The following is a 16,328-nucleotide window of genomic DNA, read 5'->3' as shown; positions in this document are numbered from 1 at the left end:
AAACAAACAAAAAACAAATTAGAACCTACGGGCATATCTATCCAAGCTTTTAAGTGAATATTAGATGCAGGGACTGTAAAACAGAACTATAATAAAATCGTTTGGAAGAAGAGATGTGTCCTTTTTAACTGTTTGATTTTGAGATGGAAAGCTTAATGCAAAATCTGGATTTTATTACAGAAATTGAAACGAGCTAATGCAAGTTAATCTCCATTGCACCCGTAAAAAAGAAATTAAAAGCACTAATGTTGCGTGTGGTATACATACAGTAACATTTCCTAAATATCTTCTAGGTCTAAAAGTGGAGTGATATTCAATGCTTCCTTTTCCTCAGGCTACAGTATCATAGGATGCAATTTTGAATCTGATAATGGTGACATTTTTGTTGCACAATAGTTCCCAAAGGAAATGAAGGAAGGAGAAAACAGCTAGGTTATTGAAACAGAGACTGATGAAGTACCTAGGTTAGATGTTCACTTATCGGTCTTCATTCACTAGTAGACAGAAATTAATTGAGCATCTAATTGTGTCCACTTCAGGGGCACACAATCCCTTATAAGTTTAAATTGATCATTTGTTGGTGGCTCATTCTTCGAGTTTTTATTTAAAAGACAATTTTCTAAGCTAATATGAATGGTATGAGTAGAAAGATGTTGCATGTTCAGCAAACTTTACATCTTTAACACATTTGTAAGACTAGATTTTTTTGTTTCAATTAATAGAAGTGCATCTTAACTATTTAACACAAGGTATTTGAATGTATGTTTTCTTATCTCTATTTTCTACGTTCAGTAGACCTTGTCTCAAAGTAAAAGTTGCATTATCATTTCAAGCCTGGAGGCCTCAAGTACAAGCTGTTCCACAGTCTGCATAGAAGGGAAGCTGTTTTTGAAGCGGCCTCATTACCAAACAATTCTGAGTCACCTAACCAAAGGATGTCCCTTAATCCCCGTTATCTGCCGTAGAGATCAGGACTATTTGGCAAACTTTGCAATTTCAGCAAAAGAGAAACCCTGGAAATGTTTTTGATTGGGACAGTACCATTTCCCAGGAATGTAATCAAAACCCAGCACCAGCCTCTCTGATAGGCTATTTATATTCTTTGAAGAAAATAGTCCACATGGCTCAGATCAGCTTATGATCTGGAAGTCCCTCTGTCCCAAGAATTAGAGCTTTAGCTTTCCTAATTATCCTGATCAACAGCATGTCACTAAGTCAATGGTTCACTGTTTAAATGACTCTCCAGGCATTTAAAAATGAGTTTTAGGGAGATAATTCTGACAAATGCTCCAACTCAAGTTGTTATGGCAGCTGTGCAACTCAAGGCCCCATCCATGGAGAGTTGACAATAAAACTCCTGGGTTTTTGTACCTTGGTGTATGTGTACACCTGTGTGCTCACAGCGATGGAGGAAGGCCGGGGGTTATAGGAGTGGGAAGTAAGGTATGGAGGAGGTGTCTTTGGTATCTTTGGGTGCCTTTGGATGGATCTGTCCTTGCTAATGAATGAGAACACCTGAGGCCTGCATTGGGGTTAGCCCCACAGTCACCCACCGCCCCTGCCCCTTTCCCATCCTCACCCCTCATTTACTCTTATAGACAGGAGACTGCCCAGGTGGTGATGTGGTTCCTTGGCCTTGACTCAGAAATTTTCTGATCTGTGAACAGTTGACCCCAGGTTGGCTTTTTTGCCTGTTTTTTTTTTTTTAACTTCATTTTGAAATAATTTCAAACTTATAGCACAGTTGTAGAAATAATGCAAGGACCAAAACAAAGAACTCCAGTATGCTCTCCACCCACATACCCAGATTTACTAACTTTTAACATTTTGCCCCATTTGTTGTATAATTCTACGTTTGTCTATCTATTTCCTAAACATTCAAGGGTAGGTTGTGAACATCATGTTCCTTGAACACTTAATATAAAATCATAGAGAAAAACTTTAAAGAGAAATGTTTACCCAGATGGTTTTGTGTTCTTTTCTGACTGGTAAGTCTACTCCTGCAGTGTCAGGGATGAATCAAGCTTGGTGTTTTAGTTTCCCGGCTGCTAAAACAGGTCCCATACAATGGATTGGCTCAAGCAATGGGAATTTATTGGCTCAGGGTTTTGAGGCTAAGAGGAGTCCAAAATCGACTTGTTACTACTACAATGCTTTGTCTTTGAAGATGGTGGCCACTGAGGCTGGCTGTTGGCGATCCTTGAGTCTCTTTGGCTTTTCCATCACATGGCCACATCCTCTCCTCTCTCTTCTAGGTTTTGTGGACTTCTGGCTTCTTGCTTCCCCTGTGGCTTCTCCTTCTGTGTCCAATTTCCTTTGTTTTTAAGGACTTCAGCCATAGTGGATCAAGGCCCACCCTCATTCAGTTTGGGCACACCTTAACTAATAACATCTTCAGAGATCCTATTTACTAATGGGTTCACATCCACAGGACCGGGGCTTGGGACCTGAAAGTGCCTTTTGTGGGGCACATGATTCAATCTCCAATACTTGGTAAGGCCGAGTTATCCCTGCAAGTGAAGAAGCTTCCCTGCCACACTCAAGACATAACCAAGTACTGCCATTGGGGTGAGGAGGAGACCCTCAAAGAGGGCTGGGTGGTAAGCAGCCCTTTTTCCCCCTACCATTTCCATTTTGAAAACTTCAAAATATTATGTAAAATTGTTTCTGTTTTCACTCAGATCATTTATTTTATATATCAGGACAAAAAATACATTATATGTGCTTATCTTGGTCTTTGCCACCCCACCCCACCCCCCGCTTTTTTTGCATTTTCTAACAGCTTAATTGAGATACAATTCACATACCATACAATTCACCCATTTAAAGCATACAGTTCAGTGACTTTTAGTGTATTCACAGTTATGCATCCATAACTTTAATCAATTTTAGAACATTTTTATTACCCTAAAAAGAAACCCTAACACTCCTTAGTAGTCACCTCCCAAATCCACCATCCCTCCTCAGTTCTCCCTGTCCCCTTTTTAAACATGGCACCCAGAATCTTTATTCTAATGAGGTCTTTGGCTCTCCTCAGAGCTTCCTCATTTTGGGAAATCCAGAGCTGTCAGCCAAATCCAGAGCAATGTGTGCAGTGCAGAGGAGCACAAGCAAAGCACTCCCTGGCTGTTTTTTTTTTTTTTCCCCCAGCATCTTAATCATAGAAGACATTTGTCTCAGTACCTGTTTAGTTAGGAAGAAGGAAATATGTCCGGAGGGAAAGATGGAGACTGAAATACATGAGCAAAGCAACTAACAGCTGTTGAGTACCTACCAATTATTCTTCTTAACAATGGCACAGCACTTTATAGTTTGCAAAGCACTTCTCAGACTTCTTCTCATGTGATGTTTAGGACACTACAGTTGACTCTTATTAGGGGCAAGTGAGAGTCTGGTGTGGTTTCTCTGAAAATATAGAAGGCTTACAAGTCAATTCCAATCCTTGTGCTCTCCAAAGAATGACATTTACATCCATATGGAATGGGTTGATTGTAGCAGTTTTGTGACTACTTAGAAATTAAAAGGTACACTCTCCTATGAGACATGCTACCCCTTTTGCAGCAGAGTGGCTAACTGTCTGGCCAGTAACGGCTTTGATACAGTCAGTAAAATTGTGGGCCTGTTAGGTTTGAGGAATTGTGACACCATTCATTTGTTACATTAGATCAGCTAAAGAAGACTGTCTGTAACCACAGTTGTAAACAAGTTTTTAGTAAATTAAAATAGCAGTTTCTCTCTGGTCTGGAGTGAATGTGGAAGGGTGTGAGTGGGGGATGTTGAGGAAGAGTAAATGAAGGGGAGGAATTGATGAAAGGACAATTCTTGGCCTGGGATCCAGAAGACCTGAGGTCTGCTACCACTCTTTGTGGGCTTTTGAGCAAATCCTTTAACTCTTCTGGATCTCAGATTCCTGAGACTTAAATGGTTTCCAGGTACCTCCTAGCATCCTAAAATTCTGAACTAAAACCCCAATCTTGAGTTTGAGACTTGAACATTTAGAAACATATCTCACTAATCCACTACTGCCTGTTTAACATGCAGTTATGTTTTTGTTTTGCAAACTTCATTTGTACAGAATGCTGTGATAATTGTAATCTATGTTATGCAAATAATAGTCAATTTGGAACTACCTAAACATCATGAAGTGCTTTCTCTCCTAGTACACTAGATGGCACTATAGGTGAAGCAAATCAAAATCAAAGTTTAACAAAAAAAAAAGGGGGAGCGATTTTAAGGGCCAAAGCTAATCATGGCAAATTGGAGGGAGTCAGTCTTATCCAGTAATACTTGTGTCAACATCATCAGAAACATGAGTGAAAACTGCCAATGTTAGATATTTTCATATCAGCATAATGTCATTTTGTATAACGGCTTTCAAACCTTTTCGTGACCCACTGTAAGATATTTTAGGCTGGCATCTAGTAGACACACACATACACACACATTCATATGCAACCACAACAAAACATTCACGGAACAATACTATGCCTTCCTACCTACAAAACTGCTACAATAAACCCATCCCATGTGGATGTAAAGGTCATTCTTTGGAGAGCACAATTAGAATGCGATAATTCTATTTCGTTAAACTATGCTGCCTATAACCAATTAAACAGACTTCATGACCTGCAGTTTGATAAAACAGTTATCTGGTGAATCTATCAAGAAATATTAATCTCAGCTTAGCACCTGGCACTATGCCAGGATCTGTGGGCAATTTAAAGAAGTATTTAATTGTACTTCCATTTCTGGGAAAGGGAAGAGTTACTTTGAGAGACATTAGGGAGCAATAATAGAGGACACTGAGAAATTATGCCTAGAGACCAGAAAACAAGCAGATAATTTAAGAGAAGACCTGATAGAATTTATGGAGAGTTCCTAAACCATTACTTTGAAATGAATTACTGTTAGGAAAAATTACATATTGTTGAACAAAATACTCACAAAAATATGTATTTCCTTCATATAAAGTTCAAAAATGGTAAAACTAAACAATATATGTTTTAAGGATGCATGCATAGATGGTAAAACCATAAAGAAAAAGGGAATGAGTAGCACAAAAGCCAAGAAGGTGGGAGGGAAGGGAGGCACTGGGGAGGGGCCAGGGAGCTTCCAAATTACTGGCCAAGTGCTAGGTCTTAACCTGGGTGGAGTCTGATTTTATTGTTATTATTAAAAATGTGTGTTTTATATATTCTTCTCTATATATTAATAACAAATGAAACAGTAGCAAAGAAATTTACCCTAATCATCCTCTTGATTATCTCTTGTTGATAATTTGCTTTAGGGTTTATTAACCTGCCATGATTTAAAATGTTCTCTTCAAGGACAAGTAGAAATTTACCCAGTGTCAATTTTTAAATGTCCTGCTATACATTTTAAAAAATGCAATTTTATTGAGATATAGTCACATACCATACAATCATTTGATCACAGTATCATCATATAGTTATGCTTTCATCTCCACAATCAATTTTTGAACATTTTCATGACTCCAAAAAATGAAAATAAGAATAACAATTAAAATAGAAGTAAAAAAGAATACCCAAAACATCTCATACCCCTCCTCTGCCCCATTATTCATTTACTTTTTGTACCCAGTTTTCTACTCATCTGTCCATACACTGGATAAGGAGAGTGTGAGACACAAGGTTTTCACAATCCCACAGTCACACTGTGTAAGCTATATAGGTATACGATCATCTTCAAGAATCATGGCTACTGGATTGCAGTTCAACAGTTTCAGGTATTTCCTTCTAGCTATTCTAATACACTAAAAACTAAAAAGGGATATCTATATAATGCATAAGAATAACCACCAGAATGACCAGTCAACTCCATTTGAAATTTCTCAAGTCACTGAAATTTTGTTTCATTTCTCTTCCCCTTTTTGATCCAGAAGTCTTTCTCAATCCTATGATGCCAGGTCCAACAGTTGTTCCATACTATTTTCTAGTTATTCCTGGTTATTTACTTGTTGCTTTAGGGGATTAACTAAATTCCACACCTCCCTGTGCCGCCATCTTGCCCTGCCTCTTGCTATACATTTTTTTAAAGTTTATCAAAAAATTAAAACAAACAACAAAAAAAGAAAACATTTCAAACAAAAAAAAAGCATAGTATTAAGAAAAACAACCTAAAATAACTACTTTGCTTCCAACATGTTCCTACCATACCCCAAGAAAATTAATAAACCATATCCAAAGGAATAAGAAAAAAAAATAGTCTAAAATAACTACATTGCTTCCAACATTTTCCTACCATACCCCCAAAAAATTAACAAACCGTAATCAAACAAAGGCATAAGAAAAACCAAATAACTTAAAATAAGTACATTGAAGCTAATTTTTAATGCAATAGCTTTTTATACTTTATTAAAAAATTAAAAAAATTTCAACCAAAACAAAACAAAGGATTAAGAAAAACAAATAGTCTAAAATAACTGTATTGCTTCCAACATGTCCCTACCATACCCCAAGAAAATTAACAAATGCTAACAAAACAAAGGAATAAGAAAAACAAATAACCTAAAATAACTACATTTCTTCTTACATGATCCTACCATACCTAAGAAAGTTTGCAAACCATAATCATTTCTGAGCATTCCCATAACATTGAGATTACCCTCAGTAGCTTATCTGTTCTTATTAGATTATCATTCCCTCTTCACTAGTTGCTGTCTATCTCCATGTCCCCTACAATATAATATAAAATATTTATTTTACATTTCTCACAGAGTTCACATTAATGGTAACATAAAGCTCTCCTTAATGTGAGCAGATTTGTTCTTGAGGATGAATTTGGATTTTAGAACTATTCAAATCTGTTAATAAGGTGTATTCATCAGCTGGATGAGGCACAATTTCAAATAATAGGACTATCCACGATAAAAGGTTTATTAATTATGGGACATTCTTTACAGCCATTGAGAGACAAGTTTTAGAAAAACTTTTAATAACTTAGAAAAGTATTTATAAAGTATTTTAAGGACCAATAAAAGATGATCAGAATACATGAGCCCAGAAGACAGGAAGAACAGACCAAAATGTTTTATTGTTTCTTGTGCCTTTATACTTTGTCCCAGTTTTCCACAATGACCACAAATTATTTTTGTAAATGTGAGCTGAGGGAATATTGTGGTTCATTAACCTATATTGGCAATTTTAAGAGAGGAGTTTCAGAAAGGTTTTGAGCAATAGAATAAAAGCATGACCTGCCAATGTGATTTATTTTAAGCAGGAAAATGTTTATTTAAGTGTATTAGGGCTGACATATTTGTTTAAAAATCAGCCACTACTTTTTTTGATCAATAAAGGTTTTTTTTTGTTAGAGATCTTGTAGTTTTACAGAAATATCATGCATAAATATATAAAATACAGAATTCCCATATACCACCCCATTTTTAACAACTTGCATTAGTAAGGTACATTTTCTACTTTCTGAATCTATTAATTTGCATATTCTGGTTATTTCATATAAGTGAAATCCTACAAAATTTGTCCTTTTGTGTCTAGCTTATTTCACTAAACATGATGTCTACAAGATTCATCCATGTTGTCACATGAATCAGAACTTCATTCCTTTTAAATGCTGAATAATATTCCATTGTGTGTATATACCACATTTTGTTTATCCATTCATCTGTTGATGAACACATGGTTTGCTTCCATCATTTGGCAGTTGTGAATAATGCTGTTATGAACGTCAGTGTGCAAATATGTGTTCGGGTCCCTGTTTGCAATTCTTCTGGCTATGTATCTAGTAGTGGGATTGCTGGGTCATATGGTAATTCTTAGCTTCCTAAGGAGCTGCCAAATATCTTCCACAGTGGCTGCATAATTTTACAATCCTACCAGCAATGAATGATTGTTCCTATTTCTCCACATCCTCTACAACACTTGTTGTTTTCTTTTTTTTTAATAGTAGCCATTCTAGTGGATGTGAAGTGGTATCTCATTGTGGTTTTGATTTGCATTTCCCTGATGGTTTATAATGTTGAGCGTCTTTTCATGTGCTTTCTGGCTATTTGTATCTCTTCTTTGGAAAGATGTCTTTTTAAGTCTTTAGCCCATTTTTCAATTGGGTTGTTTGTCTTGTTGAATTGTAGGATTTCTTTATATATTCTGGATATTAAACCCTTATTGGATATATATGGTTTCCAAATGTTTTCTCCCACTGTGTAGGTTATCTTTTCACTTTTGTGATAAAATCCTTTGAGTCACAAATGTTTTTTTATTTTGATGAGATCCTATTTATCTTTTTTTTTTTTTCTTTTGTTGCTTGTGCTTTTGGTGTAAAGTCTAAGAATGGCCTGACACAAGATCCTGAAGATGCTTCCTTTTGTTTTCTTCTAGGAGTTTTATCATCCTACTTCTTATATTTAGGTCTTTGATCAACTTTTAGTTACATTTTGTATATGGTGTAAGATAGAGATCCTCCTTCCTTCTTTTGCATATGAATATCCAGTTCTCCCAGCACCATTACTTGAAGAGATTATTCTTTTCCCAATTGAGTAGACTTGGCAGCCTTGTCAAAAATCAATTGGCCAACTTGGCAGATGACATCACTGCCCTCCCCCCTACGTGGGATCTGACACCCCAGGGGTGTAAATCCCCATGGCAATGTGGAATATGACCCCTGGGGAGGAATCTGGACCCAGCATTGTGGGATGGAGAATATCTTCTTGACCAAAAGGGGGATGTGAAATGAAATGAAATAAGTTTCAGTGGCTGAGAGATTCCAAAAGAAGCCGAGAGGTCACTCTGCTGGGCACTCTTATGCACAAAATAGGCAACCCTTTTTAGGTTCTAATGAATTGGAATAGCTAGCAGTAAATACCTGAAACTATCAAACTACAACCCAGAACCCTTGAATCTTGAAAACAATTGTATAACAATGTAGCTTATGAGGGGTGACAATGTGATTGGGAAAGCCATGTGGATCACACTCCCCTTTGTCCAGTGTATGGATGGATGAGTAGAAAAACAGGGGCAAAAAACAAAACAAAAACCACCCAGTTATCTTTTTTACTTTAATTGTTCTTTTTCATGTTAATTTTTATTCTTATTACTTTTGTGTGTGTGGTAATGAAAATGTTAAAAAATTAATTTTGATGATGGATGTACAACTATATGGTGGTACTGTGAACAATTGATTGTTAAGCTTTGTATGACTGTATGGTATGTGACTATATCTCAATAAAAAAAAAAACTAACAACAAAAAAATCAATTGGCCATAGATGTGAGCATCTATTTCTGAACTCTCAATTAAATTCCATTTGTTTGTATATCTTTGTGTTGGTACCATGCTGTTTTGCTACTGTAACTTTGTAATAAGTTTTGAAGTCAGGCAATATGAGTCCTCCAGCTTTGTTCTTCTTCAAGGTGATTTTGGCTATTTGGGGTCCCTTACCCTTCCAGATAAACCTGATGATTGGCTTTTCCATTTCTGCAAAGTAGGCTGTTGGAATTTTGATTGGGATTGCATTGATTTTGTAAATCATTTTGGGCAGAATTGACTTCTTAATCATATTTAGTCTTCCAAACCATTACTTTCTAAAAATCAGCCACTACTTTTTACTTCATGTATCTTATTACTTAAAGGTTTATAATTTTCCTCAAATCTCTCTTTCTTTTGGACTTCTGAGAGCCCTGGTTTTGATTTATTTTAGACTAAATCAAAGAGCAGCAACTACCTTTTGAATGTCAGAGAGGAAAATAAACTTTGGTTGAATGTGTGGCTACTTCTATGCTCCTTTCACAAGTGCTTTGAAACAAAGGTTGCTTTATTTGCTGTGTTTCCTTGTAAGTTGAATAAAGACCACTGTAAGCAACAACATTGTTATTTGAATTGTTTTGAATGGATATCTTTATAAAATAAGTTACTATTTTGCTTGCCTATGTAAACATCAGATATTGAATGTAATTAAACCTCTTCATTATGACTTTGGATCAGAAGAAAAGACAATATTACATGTAAAAAACAAGAACAAGATTCTGTGAAAAAGGAATGATCAGAGAATAAGAACATGCTCTTGGAGAGTAAAAATATAATTATCCAAACAAATTCTGTAGAATGGTTTGAAGATAAGACTGATGAAATTGCTCAGAAAATTGGAAAAAGAGACAAAGAAATGAAATATAAAAAATCTTAAAACATCAATTCAGGATATCCCTCATCTTGTTAATAGGAGTTCTTAAAATAAATCCAAGAAAACATAGGGAAATAATTTATCAAAGAAGTAATAAAAGAAACTTTCCAAGCATGGGTACTTCCAACTTAGCAATAGCCAATATAACTAACGGAAAAAAACCCATACCATGGAAGTTGTATAATTGCAGGATATCAAAATTAAAAATAAGAAAAAAACATTTCATGCAAAGGATCAGGAAAAAAGAATGGCATTGGGCTTCTCAACAGGCACTGAAAGACAGGCAATGATGGAATGGTGTAATATCCATCCAAACTGTTAAATTCAAAGTAGAATAAAGACACTTTCAGGTGTGCAAATTCTCAAAAATATTAGTGTATCTCCCATAAACCTTTATTCAAGAGGATGCACATTATTAAAACAAGGGAGTGATCAGGAAAGGGGAAGACTCAGGTTCTAGGAAATGGGGAATCCAACTCAGGAGCGTTTTAAAGGAAATCCCAAGATGAGTGCCTGCAGCAAGCCTGACAGTCAGCAAAGCACACAGAGCCAGAAGGTGGAGGCTCCAGGAGGAGGCCGTCAGTGTGAAAAACTGTAATTGACACATTATCTGAAAAATGGAAAAGTGACCTGAGAGAAGTTTAGAGATGTGTTGGTGTTTGGAAATTAGCAATATGTATTTGAAAAGTAAGCAAATAAAAAACAGGAGGCAGTTCTTAATTCCAAGAAAAAGAAATGCTGTACTGAAATGGAAAGCTAACTGTAGTATACTTTTTGGCTCAGCAGTGAACAATATTTACATGGTCATAATAATGTAATCACTGGGTATTGATAAAACTGTAAGGGGAAGATAGGGTGAGAGGGGCATAAGAGAGCTTATTTAAAAAGCTCTTCTAATTTGACAGGAAGTGAATGGTTAATGTCTAACACTTATACATCATGAAACAGTGATATACTATTTAGAAACATAGGTAGGTATCAGAAGAAACAGTTAAAATAATTAAAGTTGTTGCCTCTAGGAGGGTTGAGGTTAGAGGAATGGGAAAGGATATTACTGATTTTTTAAAACTGTAGTACTATTTGATTTAAAGATAACTATATGCATATTTTAATTTTATTATGACATTAATTTTTAGAGAGCCCTGGATGGACACCTGAAAAGCTTTCATATATATCATGCATGAGTGTGAGTGTTTCTGTATAGATCTTAGGATATAATTTGGGCCACTGAAGGGTCTTTTTTTCTTTCATCAGTTCTTACCCATGTTTTCATTAGATGAAACTGTTAGGTCAGTTATTCCCAAATAAAGGAAGTAATACTGAAAGTATTTTATGAATATATCAGGGGAATTTGAGATACCCAAATGTTACTACATTAACACTATGAATAAATGCACAAATCCATCCAGTTTGAATAAGGACCTAATTAAGCAGAATCTTTCCTTTTATGGCCTCTGCTACTCTCAGTGGTTATTCTAAATGCTGGCTGTGCAGTCACCCCTGAATGGTTTACTGGAACATATGTCCACGTTTGTGCACTGATTAGGTGGAACTCCAAGTAAATTAAAAATGTAGTAGCAGGTAAGTGCCTCCGATGCCAGAGCTGATTTCTAGTTCCTGAATTTATCTTTAAAATCACTTTCCTTAACCTGGTTCAAATAGTAGGAATGTATGCATTTGTTTCTTCATGATTATAAGCAATAAAGGGCCAGTAAGAAATTCAACTAGCAAAGTGCAATCTTAACTTAAATCATTGGACCTTAAGTTTACAACTGAGAAGGCAGCTTTAAGAAGAAAATAAAAATGGAAAACAACTTTATATATCCTTAGAGGCTTCAAACTGCTTTCCAGCCTTTAATCATGCTGCTTGGTTTTGACAAGTTACATTCACCTCCAAGGGCTTATTGCTATAAAAAGAGTGTGATATCTCATTGTTGTCCCATCTAAATTTTCCTCTTTGTTCACAGTGCGAGATGAGGACAGAAGCACGACGAAAAAATCTTCTCATTTTGATTTTGCATTACTTAACACAAGAAGGGTATGTTCCATTATAAATATTAACAGAGATGTTTCCTTTCTTTCTCTGCCATCCACTTTTACACATAATTTCCTTTTCTCTTTACATAGATATTTTCCACATTATGCATCCAAAACCTTTTGTAACAGACTACCCAGTATATGAGATATTTTCCCCTTCCGGCTAGGTTTTTATGATACCATAGGCCTTTGAAAAGAGGTTTCCTGTGGTTCCTCTGCTGGCTCCATACATGTAGATAACACTCTTTCCTTAATTGTCCTTCCTCCAAAACAAAGGCATTTACCTGAACAACCTGTGTCTAACTCTTTTTCCTTGAAAAATCCATTCTATAACAGTCAGGAGAGCAAATTTGGAAGCATCTGAGTTTGGCCCCTGTTTTAGTTTCCTGGCTGATAAAAGCAAATACCATTTACTGGGCTCGCTTAAACAACAGGATTTTATTGGCTCACAGTTTCGAGACTAGGAGAAGTCCAAACTAAAGGTGTCATCAAAACAGTGCTTTCTCCCAGAAGACAGCCTGTGGCATTCTGGGGCTGGCTGCTTGTGATCCTTGGACTTTGGCTTTTCTGTCACGTAGTAATGCACATGGCAGCCTCACCTGGCTTCTCTTTTCTCTTCTGGTTCCGTTAACTTTCAGCTTCTGGCTGCCGCCTCCTCTTTCTCTGTCTGAATTTCATTCTGCTTATAAAGGACTCCAGTAATTGGATTAAGATCCATCCTCATTCAGGTGGACCACACCTTGACTGAAGTAACTTCATCAAAATTTTTATTTACAAAGGTTCACATGCACAGGAATGGATGAAGATTAAGCACATGTTCTGCTGGGGTACATAGCTCCATACCAACACAACTACCTTGTCAAAAAACACCAACACTTAAAATAAAGTCGCTAATATGCTGAATACTCTTATGACAGGAAGAAAACTGATCCACAAATTATTTGAAGGGTACTATCTACTTTAAATTTTTCTTGGTTTTCAAGTATCATTCAGGAAGAAAATATTCAGTTTAGAGCTGAAAACTCTTTGAGTTAGAATAGTGGCTCTCAGCTGGGATGAATTTACACACACACACCTGCCCCCAGAAGTCACTTGACAATATCTGGAAACACCTTTGGCTGTCACAACTGGCAACAAGTGGGTAAGGGTCAGGGATGTTTGTAATATCCTACAATGCCCAACAAGGAATTATCCTGCCCTAAATGTCGATAGTGCCGAAGTAGAGCAATCCCGGGTTAAAGCAAGAACTAACCAATTACTGGTATTTTCCCAAAAGGTTGAATGAATATCTCTTCTATTAGTGAAAGAAGGGAGCTACTGTAACTAAAAGTCAAATTTGAGCATCTAGTAACCTTAGTCCTGTGAAAGTAGAAAAGAAAGAAATAGGAGGAGAGGAGGCAGCAGAGAGGAACTATGGGTTTATCATTATTTCTCTTAACCAGGCCAGCAGTGACTGTTTTAAATAAGCCCATTGCCCTCTCGAGGGGAATGACCATTCTAGACACCCTGAGGAAACTTTCTTTTAAATTTTAAGGTGAGAATTGGAGTCTCCGGTTTACACTAGAAGAAACGAAGTCTTAGAGGAGTTAGGGACTCACTGGGGGCCACTTGGCTCTAAGTGGGATCACTTTCCAGTCCCGTCTCTCCAAAAGCCTTCCAGGGTCCAGACGAGTGACTACTCCAATGTTAACAACCTTTTTTTTTTTCTTGAGGGTCACAGCAAGAAAATAAAAATATGCGTGGACCATATTTTTAGAAGTTTTTTTTTTTAATGATGGCTTTTTAAAATTGGGAAATGAACTCCCTACAACTGTACTTCAGCATCCTTTTATTATTTAAGTCATTGAAGGATTTGAATTTTTTGCCAAAATTTCAGTTGCATCCGTTTTGTTAACTGATCACAATGCTGCACTTTGGAACAAACTTTGTTATTGAGTAACCTGATTTATTTTCTTCCCTTGACTGACCATGTAAGCTCTTTAATTACAAATATGGCCTGCCTCATAACCCGTAATAGCAGAATTTTGGAAGTGAGAAATTGTTTTCCCATGGCATGTGAGATGAACTGCAAAATCTTTAACACGAAAAGCATTCCTCAGTACACTTACTTGAAACACACAGTTTTACAGACACTTTTCTTCTTGGTATTGGGGATTTAAATTTTCCTAAGAAAATGGCCTGTTCTTTCCACATCACCAGAGAACTGAGTGCCCCCCTCTCATCATTACCAGGCAGGCCAATTAGTTGATCCTCGACTGCTAAATCTCTGGATCCACACAAAGTGGTGGGGTGGAAGTAGGGGTCCAAGAAGAGCGGAGCTGACTTTGGTCCTTCCTGTGCCTCTATTTCTGGATCCAGAAATTGAGGATGTTCCTGAAATTCACCAGCCAGGCAGTCTGCATGTGGGTGACAGGTGGCTCTGCACTGTTCACCATTCATCTAAGGAAAGTGGTTCCAAGGGCTGCGGATGAGGCAGTGCCAGGTGTCTGTTCGAAGAGGAGGGCTGTGGGGTTAGTGTGGTAGGGAGGGCTTCCTGGAGAACAACAGTCCCAGGAGCCAGGCTAGGTTCAAATACCTACTCTACTCTTTGCTAACCTGTGACCTTGGGTAAGTCTCTTTGTGTCTCAGTTCCCTTGTCTGTAAAATGGGGTAATGACTCTATCAGGTAGATATAGTTATTATGAGGATTAAATATGTGACATGCTTAGAATATTGTGACACAAAGTAAGCATATATGAGTGCTTGCTATTTTTACTAGGAAGGAGGTAGTATTTGGATTTTATTCTTTTTAATACCCAGTCTGCTTCAGCAAAAAACTTAAAGCAGCTGGAATGTGTATTTGGCCCATTTTACTTCGTTTTTTGATGAAATCTCAGCTCCATCCAAAGAACCCCTAGGTAAAAATACCTCAAGGCAGCGTTTTCTAAGAGAGCGCCATGCCCTGGGGCGTCGTTAGTACTGCAGGATGTTAATAGGTGTTACTTTAAAGGAGTTTTGTGGTCAGGTTCATTTGATAAACATTGGGTTCAACTAAGTTAAACAGGTTCTCTTATTTCAGGACTTCTCAGACTGTCTAATCTGCTAATGTGCAATGGGAATATCTGTGCCAAAGTCAGGGTTTTGCAAACCAGTATTCTCTCAGGACCTCTTTGGGGGACTAGTTTTCCATGGAGCACTTTGAGAAATGCTGTCTTAGTGGATTATTTGACTCTTATAAAACTTGAGCTCACCATACATACTGTAAGCATAGTATTAATAGATGCAAAACAAATATTTGACTAGCCATTGAGGAACTTACTAGTTTGTAGATGGGTAGAATAACTAGAAAGCAATCAAAGCCATTTACATAAGTAACCTCTGGTTTTTATTGCAATGTATTTTGTATTCCAGAAACTGCATCAGAAAGGAGAACTGTAAAAACAAAAAGACAAACAAATAAAAGTCAGCATAGTTATCCCTTCTCCTGCAGTTGCTGGTGTTATGGCCAAGAAAGTTTCATACAGTATATACTTAATTTACAAAGCATGCATTTCCCCCTTTGGCCAATAGATGGCCCTTTGCATCTTGAATCAATGACAATTCGACTAGAATTGATCCTTTTCCTGAGATCTGCTGAGAAATGGATGTATGAGTAAATTATCAAGATTGAAAAAGATTAAAAGTGAACTATGGATATTCTTAAGGACAAATCAGTGTGAAAAAGATAGCTTCCTTTAATGAAGCACTAAGAATTCAGCAAAGAGGATAGATTAAAGTGGATTGGAATAAACAATCAGGAGAAGCATTGTAGAGAAGGTGACGTGAGCCGATCTCGAAAGATGTGTAGAATATGGATAGACAGAGGTGATGGATGAGGACATTCAGGCAGAGACAAAGAGGAGGAAGGGGCATGGCCAGTAAACAATCAGGTAAACAGAAAGACCAGATTTTGGGTGTGCAAGGAAGTAATGAGATCAGGCAATGAGGGCCATGGATGCTGGTTCTTGTGATACTATGCAAGCGTCTCACCTCCGGCCGAGTTACTGTTAACAGCCTTCCTGCTTTTCCAACTACGTCTAGCTCATTACTGCTAACTAACTCTCCTAATGTCTTGTCCTGTCATTCTGTTGGTTAAGAACCTCTAGTGGCTCCCTTCTATCA

The 16,328-nt window shown here is 37.0% G+C and overlaps 1 protein-coding gene across 8 annotated transcripts in view; it reads left to right on the top strand.

The window, feature by feature from the left end:
- Nucleotides 1-16,328, top strand: part of KATNAL2 (katanin catalytic subunit A1 like 2) — a 129,405-nt gene that overhangs the window by 45,341 nt on the left and 67,736 nt on the right. For all 8 annotated transcript variants that reach the window (XM_037805950.1, XM_037805952.1, XM_037805951.1 and 5 more), the window contains exon 2: nucleotides 12,119-12,189. In XM_037805950.1, the coding sequence (XP_037661878.1) occupies nucleotides 12,119-12,189 (71 nt within the window). The remainder of the gene's footprint in view (nucleotides 1-12,118; nucleotides 12,190-16,328) is intronic.

The sequence above is a fragment of the Choloepus didactylus genome, chromosome 16 (genome assembly GCF_015220235.1).
Source record: "Choloepus didactylus isolate mChoDid1 chromosome 16, mChoDid1.pri, whole genome shotgun sequence".
Taxonomy (NCBI): Eukaryota; Metazoa; Chordata; class Mammalia; order Pilosa; family Megalonychidae; genus Choloepus; species Choloepus didactylus.
The sequence above is the reverse complement of the archived record's forward strand: the minus strand, read 5'-3'. Positions and strand labels throughout refer to the sequence as shown.